Source organism: Trachemys scripta, chromosome 1 (genome assembly GCF_013100865.1).
Source record: "Trachemys scripta elegans isolate TJP31775 chromosome 1, CAS_Tse_1.0, whole genome shotgun sequence".
In the NCBI taxonomy this organism is placed as follows: Eukaryota; Metazoa; Chordata; order Testudines; family Emydidae; genus Trachemys; species Trachemys scripta.
The window spans coordinates 202,434,959-202,462,084 of NC_048298.1; the positions used below are offsets into that span (position 1 = coordinate 202,434,959).

The 27,126-nt window shown below is 38.2% G+C and overlaps 1 protein-coding gene across 15 annotated transcripts in view; it reads left to right on the top strand.

The window, feature by feature from the left end:
• The window catches only part of DMD (dystrophin), a 1,855,422-nt gene that overhangs the window by 1,777,117 nt on the left and 51,179 nt on the right, over window positions 1-27,126 (top strand). For all 15 annotated transcript variants that reach the window (XM_034754682.1, XM_034754655.1, XM_034754674.1 and 12 more), the window contains 4 exons: window positions 2,317-2,391; window positions 8,989-9,190; window positions 14,035-14,120; window positions 16,710-16,867. In XM_034754682.1, coding sequence (XP_034610573.1) covers window positions 2,317-2,391; window positions 8,989-9,190; window positions 14,035-14,120; window positions 16,710-16,867 — 521 coding nt within the window. The remainder of the gene's footprint in view (window positions 1-2,316; window positions 2,392-8,988; window positions 9,191-14,034; window positions 14,121-16,709; window positions 16,868-27,126) is intronic.

A 27,126-nucleotide genomic window follows, 5' to 3' on the forward strand; every position in this document is an offset into this window, starting at 1 on the left:
GTCTTTGAATGACCAGACAGGTTAAAGTGTTCTCCCACTGGTTTTTGAGTATTATGATTCCTGATGTCAGATTTGTGTCCATTAATTCTTTTGCGTAGAGACTGTCCGGTTTGGCCAATGACAGAGGGGCATTGCTGGCACATGATGGTATATATCACATTGGTAGATGTGCAGGTGAACGAGCCCCTGATGGTATGGCTGATGTGATTAGGTCCTATGATGATGTCACTAGAATAGATATGTGGACAGAGTTGGCATCGGGCTTTGTTACAAGGATAGGTTCCTGGGTCAGTGTTTTTGTTCAGTGATGTGTGATTGCTGGTGAGTATTTGCTTTGGGTTGGGGGGTTGTCAGTAAGCGAGGACAGGTCTGTCTTCCAAGATCTGTGAGAGTAAAGGATCATCTTTCAGGATAGGTTGTAGATCTCTGATGATGCGCTGGAGAGGTTTTAGTTGGGGGCTGAAGGTGACAGCTAGTGGTGTTCTGTTATTTTCTTTGTTGGGCCTGTCTTGTAGGAGGTGACTTCTGGGTACTCGTCTGGCTCTGTCAATCTGTTTTTTCACTTCAGCAGGTGGGTATTGTAGTTTTAAGAATGCTTGATAGAGATCTTGTAGGTGCTTGTCTCTATCTGAGGGATTGGAGCAAATGCAGTTATATCTGGTTAGCTGATGGATTTACCAGGATTGCAGCTGCAGTTAACTTGTTAAATACCTTTGCTTGCCATCACAGTCACATAGTGTGCACATATTTGCATCCAGATCTCAAGCTTCTGTAATTAAAATTTTGGATTTGAGAAATTAAATGATTTGCCCAAGACCACACAGCAAATTGGATCAGAGCCAGGATTAGATAGAAAGGGTTTCTATCCTTCAGTCTATATTTCTGTTTCCATTTAACAATGGTCTGTTACATTGCCACTGGTGGTAGGTATATAATAAGTGAATCGGAAGACGACTATCTGATCATTAATAATTCCATTGCAACTTTCCTAAGAGTAAGGATATTAACACAGGTTTCTTCCAATTTGGTGATTGTATTCTATTTGCCTAATATGGCCCCTTTTGGTTTTAGTTTTACATGGTATTATTCACTTCTTGTTCCAAACTTCCTTGTGCTGTTAAATAGCTGCTGTGCTTCACCCCAAAGATAGCTTTATGTCACTGTTGAATAGGATGACCAGACAGCAAATGTGAAAAATCGGGACAGCGGGTGGGGGGATAATAGGAGCCTATATAAGAAAAAGACCCAAAAATCAGGACTGTCCCTATAAAATCGGGACATCTGGTCACCCTACTGTTGAATCATCCTTGTATAGCCCTTGCCAATATCACAAGTTGCTGAGAGATTTATCTAATGATTGTAAAAATATAGTATTGTTACACCCCCTCCCCCATGTAACTGATTTGGTCTGTAGCCCAACTGAGAAGCAGAGATTTTATCTGTGCTGTCCTGATTTTAGAAATAGTTTTTCAACTTTGTTCAGGTTTAGTAGGAAATTACAAATATTTTGGTTTTGTTAACCATGATGCTATATCTTTAAATGATAGAGCTGGAATAACAGCATTGTTACAGCCTTGTTACATAATATGTTTCTTGGCCACTCTCATTCCTGTCTGCCTCTGAATAGTAGGAGCCAGTCAGCTCATTACAACTTCAAAAGAGCACCTGAAAACCTACCTCTTTGGATAAATCAAAGGAGGAGTAGACTTGCGAAAAATCTTTTGGATCTTGGAGCATGGCCTAAACTTTCTTAAATACAGCACTAAGTGAAACTGACTAACTTCAGTACATTACAAAACTGGATTGTATCCTGTTAGTTAGGTCCCCCTGTGCAGAGCCTAGCAGTAGCCTATTAGTTTTATCTGTGCAGAAATCTCTCTTCCAGCTGCCCTAACAGGGCATATATTAAGCAGAGAGGGAGGCATTCGAGATTCTTAACTCTCTTAAATTGGTCACAACCTGAGAAGATATGGTATCTTTACAATAACATGAAATGCAATTTTTGATGATTATGATGATTTAGATGCCATGGAATTCAAAATATCATTGCACCCAGAGCAAGACAATACTCTGTTAAATGACTGTTTTGCTTGTTTTCTAAATGACTATTGATAAATATTTATCGTATTGATTATTGCATTAGAAAACTAATTTTAACAGATTTCTCCCCCTCTTCCCCCATACCTGTAATTTTTCACACATAAACCAGAGGGTATTTTCTTGATTTAGATTTATAACCTGATTTGTTAGCTGGTCTTTGAATCCATATGCTTTTCTGGTGAAACAGTGATTCTTTCTTTAACTTTCCCCTTGTAGCTGACCTGAACAATGTCAGATTCTCGGCTTACAGAACTGCCATGAAACTTCGAAGACTGCAGAAAGCCCTCTGCTGTAAGTATATGCCTGTGCTTTATAGACTTCCTTCTAGTCTCTTCTGCCAAAAGGGCAAACCTGTTTGGCAACTTTTAGAAAAAGAAAATATCTCATGAACAAAAGTCTGTCCACTGCACAAACACTTTGGACCAGTATCATCGTCCCTATGTTCCAGTGTTTTGTACCACTCAAACCTACCTCAAACAAAGTTAAGACAAAAGTATAAATTTGACCCTAAGTTAACAATTTCTAAATGTGTCCTATCTTAGCCTATTTAGGTATTTTTGCCTCCCTCATTACCATAGTGCCTGAGAACGTCTCACCACTGCTTTACAGCTCCGTTAATGTCTAGATCATTCTATACTGGCATTAATCTTAAACATGAGTATGAACCCAGGGTCCTGGGTGGGTTTGTACAACCCACACTGAAACCTGCACCACCACATCTTCATTGCTAGTTTTAGCCACACTAGCTAAATTAAAGCTAATGTGGGTATGCCTACAGGGGCGGCAATCACACCTCTGGTTGCAGTGTACACATACCCTGTGTCATACTTGTCTGTGTATTCACATTGGCTAGTTACCTACTTTATTATGGATTAAATAATGTAGTCATAGTTTCCTTATTAGACCAATCAAACACACAGTATACAGTTTTAAATGCCATTTGAAACTGTCATGTGTAATATTTTAACTTTATTCATTCACTTTTAGTTGTAGACAGAGTTTAATTTCTGGGATAGTTGCAGACATGTTTCTACTGTCTCTTCTGTTTCAGCCTGGGATCTGTGTTCACATGCTCTTTGGAACTGTGTCAAACCTCAGTATCATTAAGCATATTCACTATGAGGCTGAGGGAGGGGTGAGTTAAAGTGAGGGGTTTCACTAATGCACAGAGTTAATCCTTGAAAGTCCTGCATTAATGAACACTTTCAACAGTAACTGAAAATTCTGGCAGCATAATGAAAGATGGGAGAAGAATTGCCAAATCCTTAGAAGCCCACACAATGTTTCTAAACTCCTATAATTTGGAATGTTTTGCCAATATGAATATAGTGATAAAGAATTAGTTACGAAATTCTTAGAAATATAAATATCCATTCTTAATATAATTCCTCTCCCACATTTCATCCCCTGAAAATGTGCAAGATAGCAATATACCATTCCCATCTTTTCGGTTTTTTTTAAATAAATAAAAATATACTATTTGTAGTTGCCAGACTACTTCTGAAGATGTAAACACCAAATACAAATATGTTCCAATAAGTTGTGTCCAGACATGAATCTGCTGTGCTTCTTACTTGGAACTATACAAACTTATTTAATCTTTGTATAGTATAGACTTTTTAAGGTTTATGTTTTGCATCAGTACTAAATTTTATAGAGAGTTTCAAGAGTGGGATAAGAACTAAACATTATTGGGCTTTTCCAATACAAAGGGGAGTCTAGAAAGATCTGTAGAATAAATAGAATGGTACAGGGTCAGAATAAAGTGTTGATTTCCCATGGGAAATTCACTTCAAGAAACTGTTTATGAATTGCATGGTTCTCATTCTCACCAGACAGCTTGAATATATAAGTGTAACAGACACTTTTGTGCCTGAACATATGGAACCTAAAATACTTTGGGCCAGATTTGAATCTTGTTTACCTAATTCCACACCTGTGAAACTCTGTTAAGTGTGATCAGAGTTAGAAATGTTAACTATCTGGGTGAGAACCGGGCTTCATTGATGTCAATGGCATAACTCCTACTGATTTCAATTGGACCAGGATTTCACTTCCGTGTTTATAAAAGCTTTTTCTTGTGTTTATCTTCTGTCCATTCAAAATAATAAAGAAAACTAGATACTGGATTAATCTCATATTGTGCTGCTGCTTCCACATTTTTTAGAAATTCTCAATTTGTTAGACTAGCTATTGCAGGACAGCTGTTTCTTCTATAAACATTTAAGAACTGCCCTGCTATACGATTATGTTTATACTGGCACACAATTCCTTCTTTCTCATACTGCCAAGTTTATAGTACAGTTTGTCTTTATATAAGTGTTTACTTGAGGGCAAGTGAAGATTTTCTGAGATCCAGATATCTTAACAAACATGCAGTGGCACCTACATTAAATACCTAAGCACATTCTTCACGCTTTCTATCCATAGAGAGTTGTTTGAGGAGTCTGGATAACTATGTTTGTACTCAGTATTTGAGAAGCAATATTCCTGCAAAGAAAAAAGACACCATAATTAAATATTCTTATTTTACAATTTCACCAGCATTTGTGAACCAAATTTAATTATGCAGCAAAGTTATTATTGAGTTTCTTACTGTTTCTTTTAATTTGGCATTAATAGCAATTGAACACTATTTTGGATCTCAAGGCATCAAGTCATAAACAAGAGAGTTCAAATTTCCAATTGAAGTAATTGCTTTCATCTCCTTCCTTTTTACTTCATCTTTGAAACTTGGCGGGGAAGGAGAGAAGTCTTGGATTGTTTTCATTTTCTGCAAATCCACCAAATCTGTAAAATACAAGACATCTTTGTCTTTTGAGGTTTGTTTTTATTTCCCAGTCAGGTTATATTTACCTCATAGAAGGCCTTGAGAGTTGGAGATATGTCCTGTTTCCAAATGTCAAAATAAAAATGCTTTTAAATAATCAACTATACTTAGACTGTTTTGTGCCTTTACAGGATTTTGGGAAACTAAGTGTAAGAATGAGTTTAGTATAGCTTTTTATTAAGGCTAAAAAGAGAAATGCAGAAAAAATGGTGATGCTGCACAAATAAATTCATGTGCTGAGAAATGTTTGCACGTGGTATTACCCTGAAATATTCTCAGATGTGGCACCAGCCTCCCAGCATTACAGCATATTATGTACACGCTAGATATAACCATTTCACCATTGCTTTTAAATGTACATCCCCCTTTGATAATCACATCAAAGCATGTTAATTTTCTTGTGTAAAGAATTGCTTTAAAATATATCCTTTTTAAGTGCAATCCACATCTGAACATTCTGATGTCAATAAAATTCACTTTGCTCTACAAACTTTCTCCTGGAGATTCAACAAAAGAAAAATATGCAGCAGTTTCTCTACCAATGATCTTATTTTGCTCTCTATATACTAACTAAATTAAAGGATCACTTACATATCAACAAAAAGAACAGGAGTACTTGTGGCACCTTAGATACTAACAAATTTATTGGAGCATAAGCTTTCGTGGACTACAGCCCACTTCTTCGGATGCATATCGGATGGGCTGTAGTCCACGAAAGCTTATGCTTATTTGTTAGTCTCTAAGGTTCCACAAGTACTCCTGTTCTTTTTGCGGATACAGACTAACACGGCTGCTACTCTGAAACCTTACATATCAACAGAGAACATCAGATTTACTCATGGGATGACCTTGCATTCTGTGAGATCCCTGTATGATTTTAATTACCGGCCATATTTAGTTTTCCTCAATTTCAGTATGTGATTACTACTGAGTATCTTTTTCTTACTAGATAGTTGTCAACTTTCTCCCTAAAACTTGCCTCTCGTGCATTGTCCTTAGATTTTCCCATGCTTCAGATTATGAGTGCCATTTTACAGGCTGGGTCCCCCTTGCCCATGTCTTTGATGGAGAATGTGAGTTGGCCTTAAGCACATACTCCCACTTCTGTCGCTCTCTTTAAAATCCAAAGTGTTGTTTACCGTGGCTGGGATACAAATATCCGAGAGGCTGGTCAATGCACAAACTGTGCCAGCTTATCTAAAATAATTGGCTGAGCCTTACACTCAACTTGATGGAAATTCTCTATTTGTCTGTTAAGATGTAACACAATGGCTTTTGAACACTGCATCCAAAAAATTCCAAAGCTTCAGGGAATATTCTAGGCATCAGTGAGCAGGACCCTATTGATTTTTTGTGAAAACTGGAAAACCAGAGTGTATGCAATGAGCTCAGCCTACAGAAACTACACAGTGTGCAACCCATTGGGTTTTAATTGATTGAGTTAAAACCAGTGCAACCCCCCAGGTGGACACATGTACAATGATTTACACCTCTTGTATCTATTTAGTTGACTGCATTAAGCCACGTTATGGGGGTTACGTCTCAGGATATGATCATGCATGTGAGTCAATATTTTGGGAGGAGTCTGAGTATTAAATTTCTGAGGGAAAATGGACCCCCAGTACTTTTCCCACTAAGCTCCTGATGCCTTTGTGGGGGGAAGTCCAGGAGGAGTAGCAGTTGTCCTACAGCAGAGTCTGGTGTCATACACCCCGATGTGTTGTTAGACACCCGTATATCATTGACTTCAAGACAAGACCGAAGGTTTGATAAATAAAGAGCACAGTTAAAGGATTTTAAGATGCTGGCACTTATTAGTGTTAAAAGCTTTCACAAAATAGAATGACCCATGTTTATCTGTAGTCACATGTATAATTAAGCTGCCACCCAGATGCTTGAGGGGGTCATTTAATTACCATTGATTCGTTGTCACAGAGGAACTGTGCATTCAGCCTAAAGCTAAAGTTAAAGGTTTTGTGAACGCAGTGCTGCATTTCCAATTTGGCTAATAAATTGTTATTAGAGAAAAGCATCTTTCTATGACCCTTAGAGATGGGGCTGATAAATAGGCTGTTGTTGAACAAGACACACATCTTAGGAGAGTTACATTTTTTAAATGTCAATAAATAAAATACAATCTCCAAAATAAAGATGCTTTATATTAAAAAAAATTACTAATTTCAAAAATTGAAATGTATTCACTCTGTAAGCTAAATCTTTTAGTATAACAGTAGAGACATGTATATACCATTACATACACACTTTATTTGCTTTAGGATTTGGGTATATTAGGCGTGTAGGCTAAGATTTTCAGACGTCCTTAAGGGATTTAGGAGCACAAGTTCCTTTGATTTTTCAATGAGATTTGTATTCTGAAATTCCATAGGTACTGCTGAAAATCCCATCCATATTGTATAACCCCTTGCAAATTATTCAGTGGCTGAGTTTGGAAGGCTAAAGTAGTGTCCTGTTAGGACGCAAAGAGCCAGATTCATCCTTGATGGAATTTTAAGTTGCACCAGAAGTGAATTTGGCCAATGTGACAATAAGCTATTGCTTCGCTGTTAAAATCTGTTAAATTGTGAAGTATTGTTGCTTGTCAAAGCTCATTAAAAATCTTTTTCAAAGAGAGGAAGCATGGTCTTGTGGTTAGGGCACTTACCTGGAACTTGGGAGATCTTGGTTCAGTTCCCAATTCTGTCAACTAATTCCTATATGACCTTCACTTAGGGCCAGATTCTTCCACCCTTAATCACACTGTATTATACCATACTCTGTGATTATCCCATTGAAATCAACTCAATGTGAGTAAGAGTGACAGAATTTGGCCTTCAGTCTGTCTGGTTTGCTTCCTTATCTGTGAAGTAGGCAAAACAATACTTTCACATTTCATGGAGGTAGTGTGAAGATAAATTCATTAATATTTGTGAGGTGCTCAGACATTATGGCAGTGAGTGCAAATATAGCTAGCCCTCACTATCTTGCTTTCTTGTATGATCCCATTTCATTTTAAAAATCATGTCTCATAAACACTCAAAATTGTTATTCTTCAAAGCTTAGAGGTAAAATACTTCCCTCAGTCAATTGATACTGAACTGCTTTTTATCTTAGTGGGAGGTGCAGTTAGAGATTACGGGTAATAAGTAGAACTGTGTAAAGAACAGAAGTTCCATTTATTGAAGGATTTTTGAATTTTCATTTCATTTTGTATCAGAACAAAACACAAAATTTTCAAAGCTCTCCAAAAAGAAAAATTCTGGGGAAAAAATTGTTTCAGATTGATTGAAACACTTCATTTTGACAAAATCGTTTCATTTTGGTTTTGACTTATTTTGTATTACATTGTTATATAGAATACAAAGAAAAATTGACACAAAAAGTCAGTTTGATAGAACCGCATATTCCAATTAAAATATGGCCCCCCTGAAATTTCTCCCATCATCTTTAGTAATTGGTATTTTATTTGCAAAAAGTAATGCTGAGATGGAAATAGATGAAAACCTCATTAAAGTTGGCATGTTCTAAAATGACATAATGTTCACTATGTTTTTAATCAAATACTGTCAACAGGAATATAAAAATTAAATTACATGATTTCATGTTTTATATGCTTTGAATAAGATATTTTATTTATATAGCATCTAATAGTATGGTAGATCTTTTACAGAGAATATGAAACTATTCTCTGACTTATACAATTTACAGTCTAAGGCCTCATCCTGCAAAGCCTTAATGCAGTGGTTCTCGGACCAATCAGCACACAGCTGCGGCCCATGGGACATCCGCAGGGCCATACAGATAGTGTGTGTGTGTGGGGCTACATAGAGAAGTGCATAGGCAGTCCACAATGGTAAATATGTTGAGAACCACTGGCCTAATGAATGTCTTAAGAGTCTGCAGGATTGGGGCATAAAAGATTATTTTCAGACAAAGGGTTGGGGAAGGGATGAAAGCTTAAGAAAATTGTAATCAAAATATATTATTGTCGGGTGGGGGTTAATACTTGAAATGACTGAGTATTTTATTGTTGTAGTTTATTATTATTTTATTTTAAACAGTGGATCTACTGAGTCTGTCTGCTGCATGTGATGCCTTGGACCAGCACAACCTCAAACAGAATGACCAGTCGATGGATATCCTTCAGATCATTAACTGCTTGACCACCATTTATGATCGACTGGAACAAGAGCACAATAACCTGGTCAACGTCCCTCTTTGTGTGGACATGTGCCTCAACTGGCTGTTGAATGTCTATGACACGTATGTCTGAGTAGTCTGAGTATACTGTACTAAAGGCTTTAATGACAGTTGGGGATAATGAGCTGTCTTCCTGGTTACAAAATGAGTGGCTCGGAGCTGGAAAGCCGGTGGTCATAGTGCAAGTTTAATAAAAATAATGGCTTACTGGTTGCACTTAGCTGAATCAATACAAGCCTGAATTAGGCTTGGAGTCCTAAATTGTTTTATTAAGCTAAGAAGTGATAGAGCTGGAAAATAGAAAATTCTACTTTAAAATGGTCCGTGTATGTTAGGGTCATTTTTCAGAACTCCATCCCATCATTAAGTTATGACTCTGCAAGGCACTTTTGAATTTCCTTGTTAATACACCTTCATCTTTACCAATTAAGAGAATTATCAAAAAGCAACAGCATAATCTTCATTATATGCGTGCTCATGCTTGTCTATGCTTCCAACAGTTAAGCCTATTCACGTTGACACATTTTCTATAGCTTTTAGTATGTAATCTTTGATAGATGCTGGAAGGGGGGGCACCTGTGGTGCAATATGCTTGTGACTTTTAATAGTCAACAGATCTGAGTGAATTTTCGTAGGTTAGTAATGTTGCTCCTAAAATTCAGTTTTAGCAAACAAAGACCACTTCAAAGTGGAATTTAGCTATGCTGAGTCCACACTCATGAGTTTACAGAAGATGGGGTAGATTTACTTTGATAGTCTTACAGAAAATCCATTCGATCTGCTGTTTTAATCAGCTGCCTCCTAGAGCTCGGACAACTCCTAAATTACCCAATAATTAAATAAAGTAGCCTAGTTTTGGATTATTGCTGGATTTACAGTAATAAACAGCTCTGCAAATTCTGTGAGAAAATTTGGCAGTCCAAGCCCTGACTTCTTACTTAAGACTAGAAGTATCTATTAGGTATCCTTAAAGTCAGACACACACTCATATGTCATGTGGCAAAATAAACCTGTGTAGATGAGAGCATGGGCTTTTAATTTCATCAACATTTTGGATTAAGTTAAAATAAAGATCCACAGCATGGGAATACCTCCATGCCCCAAGAATGTTTCTTTCATCAAGTTTTAATCAATGTAATTACTCCTTATTGATTTCTGGATCAGAAATTGCAGTTGTCTCCCAACCAGAGTGATTCTATAAATGGAGGACTTCCTATTATCACTTAATCCACAACAGCCATAGAGTTAATATGGATAGTCATTCCACCATGTTATAGAATGTATTGTGATTACACTAGATTTTTTGCTTTGTTCACAGGCAATAGAGAACAGGCCTAGGTTTAATACTTAGGTTAAAGGTTTTTTTTAAATCTACTTTAGTTTTCAGAAAACAAATATCTGATCCAGTTTGTATTTAGACCCAAATATGAATAAAATCGAATACAAATTACAATTCTTCCCAATCAAAAAATGTTAGGTGCGTAGGCAGGGGCAATAAAATCATAGAATCATAGAAGATTAGGGTTGGAACAGACCTCAGGAGGTTATCTAGTCCAACCCCCCGCTCAAAGCAGGACCAACACCAACTAAATCATCCCAGTCGGGCTTTGTCAAGCTGGGCCTTAAAAACTTCTAAGGATGGAGATTCCGCCATCTCCCTAGGTAACCCATTCCAGTGCTTCAGCACTCTCCTAGTGAAAAAGTTTTTCCTAATATCCAACCTACACCTCCCCGACTACAACTTGAGACCTTTGCTACTTATTCTGTCATCTGCCACCACAGAGAACAGCCTAGCTCCATCCTCTTTGGAACCCCCCTTCAGCTAGTTGAAGGCTGCTATCAAATCCCCCCTCACTCTTCTTTTCTGAAGACTAAATAAGCCCAGTTCCCTCAGCCTCTCCTCATAAATCATGTGCCCCAACCCCCAAATCATTTTCATTGCTGTCCACTGGCCACTCTCCAATTTGTCCACATCCTTTCTGTAGTTGGGGGCCCCAAAACTGGACTCAGTACTCCAGATGTGGCCTCACCAGTGCCGAATAGAGAGGAATAATCACTTCCCTCGATCTGCTGCTAGCGCTCCTACTAATGCAGCCCAATAGGCCGTTAGCCTTCTTGTCAACAAGAGCACACTGTTTACTCGTATCCAGCTTGTCGTCCATTGTAATCGCCAGGTCCTTTTCTGCAGCACTGCCACTTAGCCAGTTGGTACCCAGTCTGTAGCAGTGTATGGGATTCTTCCATCCTAAGTGCAGGACTCTGCATTTGTCCTTGTTGAACCTCATCAGATTTCTTTTGGCCCAATCCTCCAATTTGTCTAGGTCACTCTGGACCCTATCCCTAGCCTCCAGCATATCTACCTCTTCCCCCCTCCCCCCTTACTGTCAAATCCTCCTGATTGCGTCTCCTCAAGACTCTGTCTTGCTAAATTCAGTCTCATTATGTTTATTTATTTCGTTGAAACCTACTGCATTGTAAATTATAGTTTGCGCCATTGAGGGAAGGAATACTGAGGAAATGGATGCTACAGATCTGGAGGGAACATTGTAGGGATCCAGGAATGAGGGAAGGGCATGGCCTTTTACTCATGTTTTGTGTTATCCTGGATGAGCACAGAAAGAAGAGCCAAGGGTCAGATGTATGTACTGATAGGGTGAATAGACGAGTCCTTCAATGATTTTCTTGAATTCATTCTCCTATTAGAGACTCTGTGGCATTTAAAAAAAAAAAAAAAAAAAAAACCTAATAATTTGCATTTATTATGCTTCCTAACTGTTATTTGTAAAGGTATTGATAACTGGAACACACTACAAATGACTGGTCCAATTTGGCGTGCAGCCTTGCAGCTATTCAATATGTTTCAAATTTGTTTTAATTGATCAGACATTCATACTCATCTGCAGTTACATGCTAAATTATCTGTTTATTTTGGGAGGCAGAGAGGAGGGTTAGCCAACTGAACCAACTCATGCTTCATGAAAGTTCCTATTTAATATACCTTACAGGAAAATCATCATACTACATGCCTCTTCTGTATAATTTGCATGAGGCTGGTATTCATCTGCATGGGTTTCTGAGGGCACAAAGGATAATGAATTTGGAAAGGATATGAGGAAGTGCAAAGAAGAAAAGAATAAGAACAGAATGTTGAACTGACATAAGTGAATGACAGATTCTGATTTATGAATAGGAAAAGAATATTTTTTAAAATAAAAATGGGATGTGTTGAAGGATCCAAATTCTGATCTGTCACACCAATGTAAATCTGTAGTGTCTCTCTTCATTTCAGTGGAGTTTTTTTTTTTTTAACTAAGGTATTACACTTGTATGATAGCAGAAGTTGGGCCAATGGGTGTAAATGGCTCTTCTGCTGCTCTTGACAGTATTACAGATGAAATGTATTTATTGGCTGAACTGTTCATATACTGTGCAGCACAGCGTAGGGTGCCTTTTATAATTGCATGCATTAATATTGTTCTTATTTTCAGTGACAATAGTGAAAGTGGCACTTATAGACCGAAAATTATTGATAGATCTCTGCCTAAAGGAGTTGTTAGACATATGCTTTTATTGTATTGTACACATTTTGATCATTTGTTTGGGGGAGCAAGGTTGTTTTGTTTAAATATATCAAAATTGGGATATTATCTGGAATATTATTTAGTGTGAAAGTCTCCCATTGAAAGTAAATTGAAATAAAACTGAGTTCTGAAGTCGGATTTCAAGCAGTGAAGTTGCGTGGCACACAGTCATGGAGGATGTTGTAGATATAGAGAGGCTGCAGAGCACAAGTGGATAGGGGAAAGGAGGATGACTAGAGACCACATATGGACTGGAGTGGGGCCCATACAGGCTCTTTAAAGTGAGTGGAAAGTGTTTTGAATGTTACATCTTTGGTGTCACTAATGAGTTGAGGCTAATGCTGACACTAAGCGAAGACATGTTTCAAAATGTTCACCATCTCCCAGTGTTCCCAGTAGGAATGAAGTCAGGCTGCCCTTAGGGAAGAGTGTGGCTCCCTATGCTGTCTGGGATCCCCATCTTCCCTGAAGACATCTTGGCTTCACTTCCATTGTAAACAGTGGACGGTGGTAGCCACATTAAAAGCTTCACTTCCATTGATCACAAAAGGAAATGGCAGCCATTTTAAAAGAGGGCAATTCTTTGTGCAATTTTCTATATCAGAACATTTATTTGTCAGCCCTTGCTGAAGCACTTTCAGTAATAAATAATAAAAGCGAAAAATAACCAAATGTCTTCAAATGTGGTGACTTTCAGTCTATATGGGAAATTTGAAGAGTGCATTATTTCATTATTAAGATCATTTGGACTAGAAAAATAGACTGGCCCAGGGTGTTAAATTTTTTACAGGGCTCATTTTTAAATTAATATGAACTCTCAAACTAATGAAAGGTTATGTACATGTGAATGTTCAGATTCAGTAAGTGTTGTAATTGGGGGGAGATACATTACCGTTCATGTCAGAGTGGTTGAATCCCTGATTTAAGTGCAAAACATAGCATTAACTTTGGAACAGCAACCAGTTACTTATCTTGGAGCTGTTGATGAACACTGTTTAACCAGTGTATTCAACAGGTCATGTATAAGTTACACAAGAATTAAGTTTTGTGAATAGTACAGAATCATAGAAATGTAGCGCTAGAACGCACCTTAAGAAGTCATCTAGTCTAGCCCCCTGTGCTGAGGCAGAACTAAGTAAACATAGAGCATCCCTGACATGTATTTGTCCAACCTATTTTTAAAAACCTCCAGCAATTATCAGGGCTCTAAGATTGGTGATTAAGCTTGTGTTTAATTTTAAAAGTTGCATTACTCTCCTAAATAAGACCTCAAATATGTGGATTATATTATCAATCAGTGTTTGTTTTTCTTATCATCATCAACAGGGGTCGAACAGGAAGGATCCGTGTCTTATCTTTTAAAACCGGTGTAGTTTCCCTGTGTAAAGCACATTTGGAAGATAAGTACAGATGTAAGTCAGGTGTCTTCATTTATATTTTATTTCATTTTAATTTTTTCCTATATATCATGGAAACACAAAAATTTGGGACAGAAAAGTCCTGTTAGGTCTTCTAATCCTTCAGTGAAGGATAGTTCTCTACACTGTATTTTTAAATGACTTGTCCAGTGTAGATTTCTCCCCACTTCCTACAATAGATTAAAGTTCTTTCTACACTGGCCAGAAAAAAATCAATGACAACATATTAGGAAGAAGTAGGGTTTAATATGATTTGTCATAGAACGGTATTAAAACTTTTTTCCCCTGACCCATTTTGACAGGATCTAAATGACAAGATGACAAAGTACAAAAGCAAATGTTTCAGGAAAAATTATATTTAGAGCAACTTGTGCTATAGCATGTTGAATAAAATTACAGTATCTTAAGTCTGGTGTCTACAGTGGCAGCGGAATCATACTTGAAAAAATTATATGCAACCACAGTTGCTATCCCTGGGTGAACAATAAAGATGTTCATATTCATGAAAAGCTTTTTTGCAATTTTTTTTTCATTTTGTGTGTGTGTGTGTGTGTGTGTGAGAGAGAGAGAGAGAGAGAGAGAGAGAGAGAGTAATTTAAAAATCAAAGTTCTGCATGTTTTCAATGGTCCAAATCCCAAAATCCTTATTTGGAAAAAATCAATTTGAAGCCAATACGAGTTTTACATGAATAATGAATGAGTATACAGTGAGGCCTGGACACTTGACTCATGTGAGTAACTTTATGCACATGGGTACCCTGATGAGTTCAATGGTAATACTCATATGTAGGAGTTTACAGGGTTGGAGCTTGAGCAAGAACTTTAGGATTTGACTCAAGATGTATTCTTAATTCAGCATCTTTTTGAAAATCAAAATTTTGAAAATTTTTACATTTTTTAAACACAGGAATATGGAAATATATTGAACCAACCTCCCCCTTCACTGCAACATTTAAAATATTTTGTAAAATTGGGTCAAATTAAAACATGTAAAACAAAATGTCAAAACTTTGATTTTTAGCTGTTTCCCAGAAAAGGGGTACACTGTTAGGATTATAAAAGTTAGAGATGGGAAATATCTATTAAGATTAATTTATTCCCTTGTGAGTGCTGAATAATGTCTCTCCAAAAAAGAATGCATCTGATTGATTGTAATGTGCAATCTTCCTTTAAGCATTGTAGATGCTTTAATAAGAGGAAAATGAAAGGATGTGCAGTTGGAGGTGAGAAGAAAGGAATCTTCTCCCTGGGGCTGTGGACTTGTTCCACCATTGCTCCATTTCCACTACCTGATGCTGCTATTAGTAGCTCCTATTGTCCTAATGGCTCTCCTTGTTGTGGTGAGTGGAGAGGACAGAAGCATCATAGCAGCTGATCTTTTGACTATTCTCATTCCTGCTCACTGATATGCTCTGGAAGTTCCTGTAGAGTTGAGTTCTGCACAGGGAGTTTGCCACCCACTTGTTCAGCAGAACAGTATTGGTTGTGCTGCCAGAGAAAGTCTCCAGGGCCAGGGAGGTAAAGGCAGGATTTGCCTTGAAATCATATATTCTGATACCAGATATGAGAAGAATTATATTCTTATACTCTTCTAATTAAAAAGAAAAAATCATTTGTCAAAGCTGTGCTAGGAAACTTATCAACGATATTGACATTCCTGTGTAATTGCACCCCCAGTGTGGAATGAAATATTAAGGAGGCCACAGCCATGAAAGCATATTATTACTTTAGTGACATTTTTTACTCTTTGAAAAATAAACAGAATTTATTCAGGTCATGAATTATCAACTGGGGTACTACCAAATAAATATTTCAGTTGATCCTAACTTGATTTTTCATTTTATTACAAACTTTAAAACCTCCTCAAAGTATTTGTAGTATAACTAATTCCCAGCAAATTAAATTGTGCTTATGGTAGGATGATGATTCAATCCGGTAAGGATTCCTTTTTGATAGTGTTTCTATAATAGAACAGGGCTTTTATTTCAAAAACTAAAACTTAATATGATATTAACATTCCCAACTGGTGGTGGAGCTCTGTAACAGTGTAATGTTTCTCTTTCATTTAAAAAATCATCTTGAGTTCATTATATTATGAAATATCAAAGTTAGGGAACTTTTTTGTTTTTTCAAAGCAACTCATGATGTGAAACAGAATCAGGTCCTCTGGGCTGTATGTTTAAAGCTGTTCAGACGATATGTACATTAATGTTTAAAAGATTTTGTGAATCAGAGATCCTGTATACATGTGTTATGGTTGCAGTCTAAGTAACTGTGTTATGGAGTTATAGCTTGTGTTGGTTCTGAATATTATATAAATGCTGTCAGATTGTTATTTTAGAATGGTCCTCCTTGACAGATACAAGCCCATGATCTAATCAGACAGTAGCATCAGGCTACTTAATTAAATGGTTAATAAACAGAGAAGATAGCCAAATGGAGGCTCATTGAAATGTGGTCACTCCAATAATGGCACCGCACTTTCGAGCCTCTGAAAATAATTGTGTTTCTGTAATACTTCTATAGTCCCGGTTGACACGTTCTATCCCTAAAACTCTTTTTGCTTCATTTTTGTCTCTCTAGACCTATTCAAGCAGGTAGCAAGTTCCACTGGATTCTGTGACCAGCGCCGACTGGGCCTTCTCCTGCATGACTCCATCCAGATCCCACGACAGCTGGGCGAAGTTGCATCATTTGGTGGCAGTAACATTGAACCTAGTGTTAGGAGCTGCTTCCAGTTTGTAAGCATTTGTGTGGTTTTTGTTTTCTAATTTTTTTTCCTATTATTGTTTTGATTTTTATTTAATTCCACCCTATTTATGTTTCTGTCACTGAGAAGAGGATAAGTAAAATCCCTTGAGGAGGACGAGGAGCAGAAATGGGGGAGAAAGGATTGAATTCCAGGGATTGCTTAAAGAAATTTCATGTTGGTTTGCTAATCTGTTTACTTGGCAAGGCATTTGGAAGATAGTTTCTTTTTGGGGTATGTCTACAATAAAAATATAGAAATGTCAGGGGGGAAATCCATTTCACTGTGGTTATCCTGTCCTGGTTACCTCATAGCTAAAAGGGGTAGTGTGGATAGGATCTAACCATGTTATAACTGAGTCACGTGGAAGTTTTTTATTTTATGTGAATTACTTTACCCATCCCTACTGCCAGCACACATGCCTTTTTGTTATAAGAAATCAGCTATGGATCACAGCTGTCATGAAGAACAACAGTTATTCTAAGGCCTGATCTATACCTAAAATTTAGGTCAATCTAGGGACATTGTTCAGGGCTGTGAAAGTTTCTCACTCTGTGTGATGTAATTAGGTTGACCTAACCCACGACTGTAGAGGCAGCTGGGTCAACAGAAGAATTCTTTGGCTACTGCCTCTCAAGTGGGAGGATTTACTACAGCGATGGAAAATACCCTTCCATCGATATAGCAAGTGTCTACACTAGAACACTATAGCAGTATAGCTTCAGCTGTGCCACTGTAGCACTTGTGGTGTAAACATACATGCCCTACCCCAGGGTAGTCAATAGCCAGACCATGGCCCAAATCCGGACCGCCAGGCACTTTTGAATGGATCCCAAAATCTTTTTATTTACTTATTATCGTTGTTATTTTTTTTTATTGTCTCTGGAATCTGGACCTTGATTGTACCTCAACCAAAAAATATGGAGCTTGCCAAAAAATAATTGACACTCCCTGCCCTACCCCATGTATAGAGTGTATAAATAACAATGAAAAACAGAGGTCTCCAGTAGAGAGGTAAGAATGGATCAAATGAATTAACTGTGAAGAGTCAGCATTAGTATTGTTTCAGAGAGCAGGCTTTCGGCTTGTTTCGCTGTTTGAAAGGATAACGCTGCTCTCCTTTTAGCAATTCTGTGACCGCTGCTGTGCTCTATATTGAAGAATGCACAGTGCAGTGAAGATTCTTTTCTCAAATTCACAACTGATAAAACTTAAAACACACTTCTAATTTTGGGAGGAAAGTGGGATATTTATCCTTTATTCTTGCCAGCAGAAGGATGCATACCTAAACATTTCCAGTTTCTTACATAAAAAGGTTAAAACGCATCAGGAATGATAAAAGGAAGTAAGAAGAAGATTAGAGTAGATTATAGCAGAGAAGATGAAATGCATGTTCTGCTATGCTCCTCAGTACAGCCTCTACATAACAACAAATGAGTGGGTGACCTCATCTGCCCTTTCTTATCTCTCTTCTTACTGTCTGCTGGCGTTTTTACATGTTGCTCAAGTTAAACTGTTTAGCAATCTACAGCAAGTGCTTTTCAATGAATAGTAATGGCAGTAAATAGTCTTGAGTTACTGTGTTTAAAAAACACATACAATTACAAAATGACCTGTGGTTTCCTGTTGTGATGGGAGGATTTTTTAAAATCCTTTATTTATTTTTATTGTCACTTCAGGTTTCAGGGGTGACTCACTTTTCCACAAGCTGAGAATGTGGATCAGTTTAGTTCTAGAAACTTTATATATCCCCTTACCCTCATTTTTTTAACTTTTGTTCTCCTTGGTATAACCCAGCCCCCTCCTGAAAACAGTCATTTGTGCTCTGTGCAAAAATCATAGAATCATAGAATATCAGGGTTGGAAGGGACCTCATGAGGTCATCTAGTCCAACCCCCTGCTCAAAACTGTATCATGAGCCATATCCAAAAGATGCCATGGTGATAGACAAGGAATATGAACCTTGGTAGCTAGAATAGATCCTGTGGTAACCTTCAGGGGTTTGTAGAGGGGCTCTGTGTTGCGTTTTTAGGTTTTGTCACACCAGCACAGAATAATGCGACAGCTGCTCCACAGGTTGCTGAAGGGGACATGTAAATCTGCTCCCCATTCACTCAAGTCTCTATGGAGCCTGCCCCTTCCCTTCTCCCATGAAATCTACAGTAATATTCACAAAACTATTTTGAACAAAAGGTGGGGAATAGGAATTTTAACAAATTGTTTTTGTAGAAAGGACCCAGGCCTGTGGGTGTTCAGTAGAACATACAGTAAAATGGATATATTTGTGACATAGAGGGAAACACGTTTCAGGAAGCTATTTGGCCGACCAAAGCAAGGTGCAACACTCAGCTGCCTCTGTGTGTGTGTGTGTGTGTGTGTGTGTGTGTGTGTTTGGATATAATATGATAACTTTGGAACACTGCAAACAACCAATTCCAAAATTTCTGGGACTATTTAGCCATCATTGGGCAGAATCCTGTTGAATCTGATACAAATCAAAACACTGAAAGAGCCTGATTCACCGGAAAATCATGGCCCCCAGACTGCCCAGTGCTGCAGGCAGAGGAATCTTTTTGGTTCCCCCTGCTGCTGCCTTCTCACATCAGAGGTAGAACCTTAACCTGGTGCCTGGAGAGATTATAACCTCAACTCTAATAGAAGTAAGAGAGCCTTTATGAGGAGGGTTTGTAGGGTGGGAATTGGGGATCCAGGGAGGAGGGAAAGGGAGGGCAGAGTGTGTGGGAGGGGCAAGAGTGGGGGTGAGGGCAAAGCAGCAAGGACCTTAGGGATGGGGCAATGGTGGTGGGGGAAGTAGGGACCCAGATGGCAGTGAGGGAGAGGAAGCAGGCCCCCAGAGAGGACTGGGGAAGGAGGGTAGGGGAGTGTATTTGCCAATGGGGAGGGGAAAGCAGGGTCTCTCAGGGACCCGGAAGCAGAGAAGTGAAGAGTGTTTGTGTGGGAGGCGGGGCGGAGAGAAGAAAAGCAGGGACCTATAAGGGAATGGGTGTAGAAGGAGAATTGCGGTGCTGAGGGAAGCAGGGGCTCAGAAAGAGGGAAATGGATGGGCAGGCACGGAAGCAGGGAATTGGAATAAGGGGAATAGAGATGGGGCGGTTGAAAGTGGGGCACCTGAGGGCAGGAGGTGGGGGGAACACAGAGACCTTGGAATGGGGGCCTCCCAAACTGGGGTGGTGTCAACTGTATGGAGGAGGGTGTTATGAAGGACACAGCTCCTGGCATGAGGAAAGGGGTGGAAGACTGCCTGGAGTCCCTGAAATAGAGAGGGGGGAGAGGGTAGCACACAGAGCTTGTGGGTGGAATGACACTGCTGCACATTCCTTTCTCTCTCCTCTCCGCCTTCTCCTTCTGGGATTTTCTTGAAGGGAAATAATTTAATATAGAAAAATACATCAGCTTTATGCACTGTTGTGTCCAAACGTTGTCTGATGTTAGGTCTTTCTTCATATGTCTCTTTTAAGGACTAAGAATTGTACTTTGGGGTTTATTTATTCCTGGTATTTATATATTTATTTGTTTTAGTTGCTTGTGCTGATCATAACCTAGTAATAACTTTCAGACACGTCAGAAAGTCAGCAGCAAACATGTATTTCAAAATTCACTCTCCCAACCCCCTTAGGTTAGGTGCCCTGGCAACAGCCTTGTCTGTTCATGCACAGCAACATGAAAATGTGATGTTTACTGTACCAGGAGATAACGGGGAAATCTCCACTGGTCTTTGTTTGAAGTATAAGTCCTTGGGAATGGTGGGGGAGGGCAGTCTTGTTCTGTCAACATGCAAGTGTTCTCAGCACTGCTGTTTATAACAGCCTGTGCAAATGGTAATAAAATACTTGCCATTCCCACAAGCACATTCTTTGTCCTAAGGAATGAGTTTTTTACTTTAGGCTTCTGCTTTCATTTTATTTTTCTTCCCACCAGCTTGGAGGCTTGGTTTTTTTTCATCCTTTCTGAATAAAGAAAGGAGGTGCTAATAGTAACTGAGAGGAGCAAGGATGTGATGTAGAATATAATAATATATTGCTTATACAACTGGGAATATCCTCCCCAAACTAGAAAAATGTAATTATATTTTGAGGTGTTTTAGAGGCAAAAATTTTAACTGAGGTCAAAAAAACTTGATGAAAATGCTTGAGTCACAATACATAAAGATTATCTGTAAGGTCCATGAAAAGTTGCGTGAATTTTCTCAGTATTGTATTGTGGGGGTGTGAAGGTACTATCTTTCTCTTCCTTATTAAACATGACAGATAAATGCTCTTGGGAGGTAAGGCAGTGTTACAAGCAAAGAAAATTATGTTTGTCATGTTCCCTCGGCAAGTGTGGTAAGCTTGCATGATCTTGCATTTAAAGGTACTTTGCCTCTAGTTTTTGCTGAGTGAAAGTTTAGTGTTTCCCACGTCGGGTTCATCTGTAAGGTAAAACTGAAAAGATGCTATACAGAGCATGTCAGCCGTGACAGTGCTCCTTTGAGGCCTTGTTCATCTTGTTTACTGGCCAAGGAAACCACAGCAGTATTTTTCTAGTGAATCATGCTGGAAAATTGCTAACATACTTTCCTTGGCCAGTATAGACAAGGCCTAAATGATAAAAATAAAAATTATACCATTATGATTTAGGTTTTACACACACCTTTCTTCCATGGGTTAGTATGATGTTGAAACTAAGAAATGGGAGCAAAAGAAGAGCCACAGGTCAGCAGGTTAGTTCAATTCAGTGTACGAAAATGTAGCTGCTGTTCCCCCACTACCTTTGGGAAATGTGAGAGGTGTTTGTTTACTTATGCTGTAAAATTATTTTAGGATTTTTTTCCCCATTGAAATTGGATGTATGGCTGGAGTTTTTATATAGAATGTTATCCACATGAAACAAGTAGGGGAGGACATACAATTAGTTTATATCTAACATCAGATATACTATTCTATTCATAAACATACAAAGAAAATAACCGTGACTTTCAACAGTCTACATTTGTTATGGATCTATGTATATGGTATCGGTGAAAAAGAAAGATTGAGATATTTTTACAACTATTTTAACTGTGTGCCCACTCCTGAAGTACGAACTCTGACAAACCGAAGCTGGAATAAAGGTTTATAATCTCTTTGGTGTCTGGGCCATGTATTCCTATGTGTCTGTGCCCTGATCCTGATTGGGACCATAGGCCACAATTGCAATACAAAAAAGGAATAATAATGTCCAGTATGAATAACTGAAATATGACAAATATACAAACACCATTAAAATCATTGTATCATCAATAGGTGCATCCTCTTTGTGCAGCTGGCGTACAGGGTTCTAACAAATCCCTCTGCAAGCTGCTGTGCTATAAATGGCATAAAACTGCACTTCCTCTGGTATTATTTCGGTAGGAAGTTGTGGGCCTGTTTGTATGGAAGCAAAAACTTAATGAGACTGGCTTTCAGAAGCAAACCTGAGCAGATCTAAAAGTGATCTTCTGTATGGAGGGGTGTTAAAATGGTAAGAGCAAGGCTGGGGAAAAGAAGAAAGATCTGTTTTTTTCAGTGATTATGAATGGAACGTTTAAGCCTTACCAGTAATGTCATCAGTTAGAATAATTTATTTCATTTATATTTGATGTGTCACTAACACCATGACTAGACTGGTTTAGTATAATGCAAGAGATCAAAGTCATCATATTAGACACTCTTAGGGTTAAGAATGGCTTAAGCGGTCCGTATGGCAGAGCCTAGCTCATGTCATGTCATTGTGATTGCCTTCTCATGTTTGACCATGAAATAGCACTTGCCTTGGAAACTATGGAGCATTGACTCTTCTTGTCATCTTTATTTACCCTTTTTTAACACATCCAGGGATGGGAAAGAAAGCTGGCTGTGTAGGAAGGCATAAGCCATTGAGACCAGGAAAAAGGAATGATAGTCTTAGCCAAAAAAAGCAGGATTGGATGTTGGCAGACATAGGTTCTATTCCTGGCTTTGTCACAAACTTATTTTGTGTTTGTCACATTGGGCAAATCATGTAAATTTTGTATCTGTTTCCTCATCTGAAAAATGGGGATAATATTTATCTACTGTCACAGGTTGCTATGAATGAAGCTTAATATAAGATCTTGGATGGAAGACACTATTAAGTGAATATTATTATTTTTATAACTTATTTCCCAAATTGCAGCATTACAGAAGATAATATGTATGTGACTGAAAGTATGTCTGATTCTGCTGGACAGAATGATACTACTTTGTACATTGAGAAATAAGGCAGTATTTTACAACACAGACATAAATTTGATCTGTCCTCAAATTGATACAGTATACATTTAAAAAAGCCAGAATGAGCAAAAGGGGAGGAAGGGCTTAAATCCGGGGGGAGGGCAGTGGCAGAAAAATTCAGCTCCTGATCATTGCATAAAGATGCAAAAAATTACCCTGCTTCCCCCTCCTTTCAATTGTTTTTTGGCAAACAAATGCAGAAAAACAGATGTCTGAAGTATAATGAATTTGAATATCCCTCCATAACAAATTGTTATTTGTAAGCTGGGAAAGGCTTTATGAATTTTGCTTTATGATTCACTCCGTTATTACCATAAAAATTGGGAGTTCCATAGAAATGTGTTGAAGAAAGGAGTCATTAATATTCTTTACAGCTTGCTCTTGTTGCTTCAGATATGTTCTGTCTGAATGCAGACTTTTTCCCTTATGTAAAATCTTCAGCTGCTGCCTTTACTGGATTTAGAGGTTATTAAGGAAAATATAATAGCAGCTCAGGGAACAGTAAAGAACTGTCTGTCCTATACTGTCCAACCCTGACCAGCTTTTCTCCATGTGGCTTTAAATCTTCATGTAATGTAATTCATAACCAGTTTTGAAACATTTTAATGCAGCTAATCTCCCAAAGCACAGGTTTTGTACGAGCTGTATACCAAGTAGTTGGATAGTCAACTTTTAGGACCATTAGCAATCAACAGTGACTGCAGATTTAAAATGGATTTTTGAATGTTACAGGAGGTGTTTCTTTAGAGCAACTTTTTTTCCTGCAAACTTAAAGCGACTATAAAAGGATGGGCTGATGCTTTGGGTTGCTCATTTTTATTCTGTCTACAACACACACTGCAGCATTTCAATACAGAATTCATCTTTTTGTACTAGAAATAGCATATTAAACAGATACTCCCATCAATACTTTGGAAGACAGAGAATGGCTGGGAGAACATAAGAGTATTGTCTGGTAGTTAAGAGCATAAGTGAGAGCAATGACTCAGCAGTTCAGTTCCTGACTGACACTGACTCATTGAGTGACCTTGGGGGGGTAAGTCACTTGAGCACTCTCTATGCTCCAATTACTCTATCTTAAAATGGGGATACAGTAGTAATGCTTTGTGCCCCACCTCACAGGGATGTCTAGAATGAATTAATGTCTGTAAAGTGCTTTGAGATTCTTCAGTGAAAGACAATGTGCATCATTCTAAACATAGTCAGCAAATTATTGAATTAGAGCTGTGACTTGTTACTGTGGTGGTTATAATTTTTCTTTTGTGTTCTTTTTGCTCCAGTGAGTGTTTCCTTTTAAAAATACCATAGCTAAGAAAAACGAAGGTCAGACGAGGTGGGTTTAATGCACAATCCATTGAATGTATTGCGGTGCATCAAAGAAGATTATTCTAATTTCATACAAGAGATGTATAAAACATTGAACCCTCTATTGTTTTCTAATATTATTACAATATTGGAAACCCATTTATACTGGTCTCTAATGTAGCCAGTGGAACCCTTACATTTTCTGACCGTTTCCCAAATTAGCATAAAAATCATAAGAAAAAAACAAAACCTTTATTCTAATTAATCAAACTGATGCAGTGTTTTAGGTCAAAGTTAAAGGAATGCATTATTCAGAAGATATTTTTGGGAAGAGCAAGGAGGATGTCGCTCTGGGCGGCTTTTGACATCTTATCCCATTTGCAATTATTGACAGAGAATTGGGTGACCAGAGTTGTAAACAGTGTTAAAAAATAAAGCAACTTGAGTTGTTTTCCTCCTCCTATTCTCTCTCCATCCCTGTATTTTTAACCAATTTAGAGGTTTTTCCCACCAAAATTTGTGTCAGTGTTCCCTCTGGTAGCTGATCAGACTGGGGTGCTACTAAAGTGAGAAGCATCAGGTGATATTGTAAAGATACTCTGAATCTTGAACAAAACATTCAATCCCCAAATCATTCTGGCCCATGTATTTGATATATTAACACTGAAAGTTAATATTTATTATTGTTTAAATAAATTTAATTATGTAGAGTGTGTTTGGTGCCACAAAATGAAGACAATGCTTACTCTGTGGACCTTTAAAATATAAAAGGCAGACACAGAGAGGACAGGGATGTACTGGAAATCCCAACTAGAAAATAACTAGGGTTTGGAATTTTTTTAAAAATTATAATTATTAACTACTAACTCATTTCATTGGGAAGGATTTGAATGAATATCCAAACTATTGGGAGAACATCCACTATGGGCAGGGGAGAGGGGTGAGAGACACACAGAAACAGGATTGCTAGAAGATGATTATTGGGACATCAAAGTTGGTATCCTTGGCAGAGTGGAGGAGATGAGAGGACTAAACTCCCAATATATAGTCCAAGTCAAAGTTGTGTAGTCCTTTGGGGTAATTACAAAACATAGAGGAATTCAAAGAGGTGGGGGAGATTACATTGTCAGCATCAGATTCAAAAAGTCATTTTAATGGTTTCCCTTTGGCTGCACCAGGAAGGGAAAGCAATATTAGAATCAGGGAGGCTGAAGAGAAGAGTAGGTTGAAGTAATCAAAGATATCCAATGCCTGGGCTGGCTTTAGCTGTGGGATCTTAGAACAGGGGTAATCAATTATTTTTTGTAAAGGTCCAAATTTCTTGGTCAAGGTATAGTCAAGGTCCAAACGCCAGAGAAGAAAATACAGAAATAACGATAATAAAGAAATAAAAAGGTTTTGTGGTCCGTTCAAAAGTGTCTGGCAGTCCGCATTTGACCTCTGGTCTGCCTTTTGACTACCCCATCTTAGAAAATGGGGCTGGACATTCAAAATGCTGTCGAGGAACAAACTACAAAATATGAGTATGTGCTGGACATACAGGAAACTTGAGAAGGGGCAGTCAAAGATGATTCTCATGTTGCAAGCCTGTGAGTCAAAGAAGATGGTAATTTTGTCGGTAGCAATTAAGAATGGGGAAAGCAGACAAGAAAAGGAGAAAAAATAATTAAAAAATAAATTCCTAAAGGTGAAAAAATAAGAAACTCAGTTTTAACTGTGGTAAGCTGAAATTGTTGGCGAAACATCCAAGCAATGTCAGAAAGACAAACTAGATTGCAGGTCTCCATGCAGGAAGATGGGGAAAGAGTGAAGAATTAGATGTATGAGTAATCACTATAAGAGATGGTAGTTAGAATCAACTAAGCAGATAAGATGTAAAAGGAAGAGAGACCATCCAAGGGACCTGTGAGACTTCTACAAAAGAGGAATGGGGAAAAAGAAAATGAAGAAACATTGGATAGATACGAAAAGAACCAAGAGAGGACAGTGCCATGAAATAGATATTCTGTGTTGTCATAGTCCCTGATCTAGTTACCTACTTAAGTATTCAATTTGATGGGACTACTTGTGCTTAACATTAAGCACATATTTTAATGCTTTGCTGAACCAGGACCTGAAATGGAAGAGAGGTCATGAAAGATATGGATGGATTATGAACTCCCAAGATTTGCCTAGCAGTGGGCTTAAGTGAATAGGTGGAGGTGTTTGATATAGAAAAGTGATCTCAGAATTAGTGCCAGGAGTTGAGAGCGAATATGGGGAATTGGAGGAAATCAGATGCTGGGAAGAGAAGAAAGTGTTCAGGGTGGAGAAAAGGGACTTAAAGAGGTACTGAAAGGTAGTGAATACGCTATAGGGTTTTTAATCTAGGATTCAGTGAGAAACAGGAAGAGTTGTTTAGCAAAAAAGATGGCAGTACTGAAGGAGAAGTGGACAGATCTGTAATGGAGGAAGATCGTGTGGTCCTTGGATATTCTCCAGTGGAGTTCAGTGGCACAGGTCTAGGAATGGAGGAAGAGGAGGTTGGGTGTGAACCAATGCTAGGGGTCATTAGGAGGCATGACGTGATGGGAGAAAGGTACAAAAGAGGTGTGACAGGTTGGATCACAGAAACCCCCTTGGGAGCTGCCACCCGATGTGCAAAAGACTACCCCTGCTCCTGTTTTCCCTGCCAGCT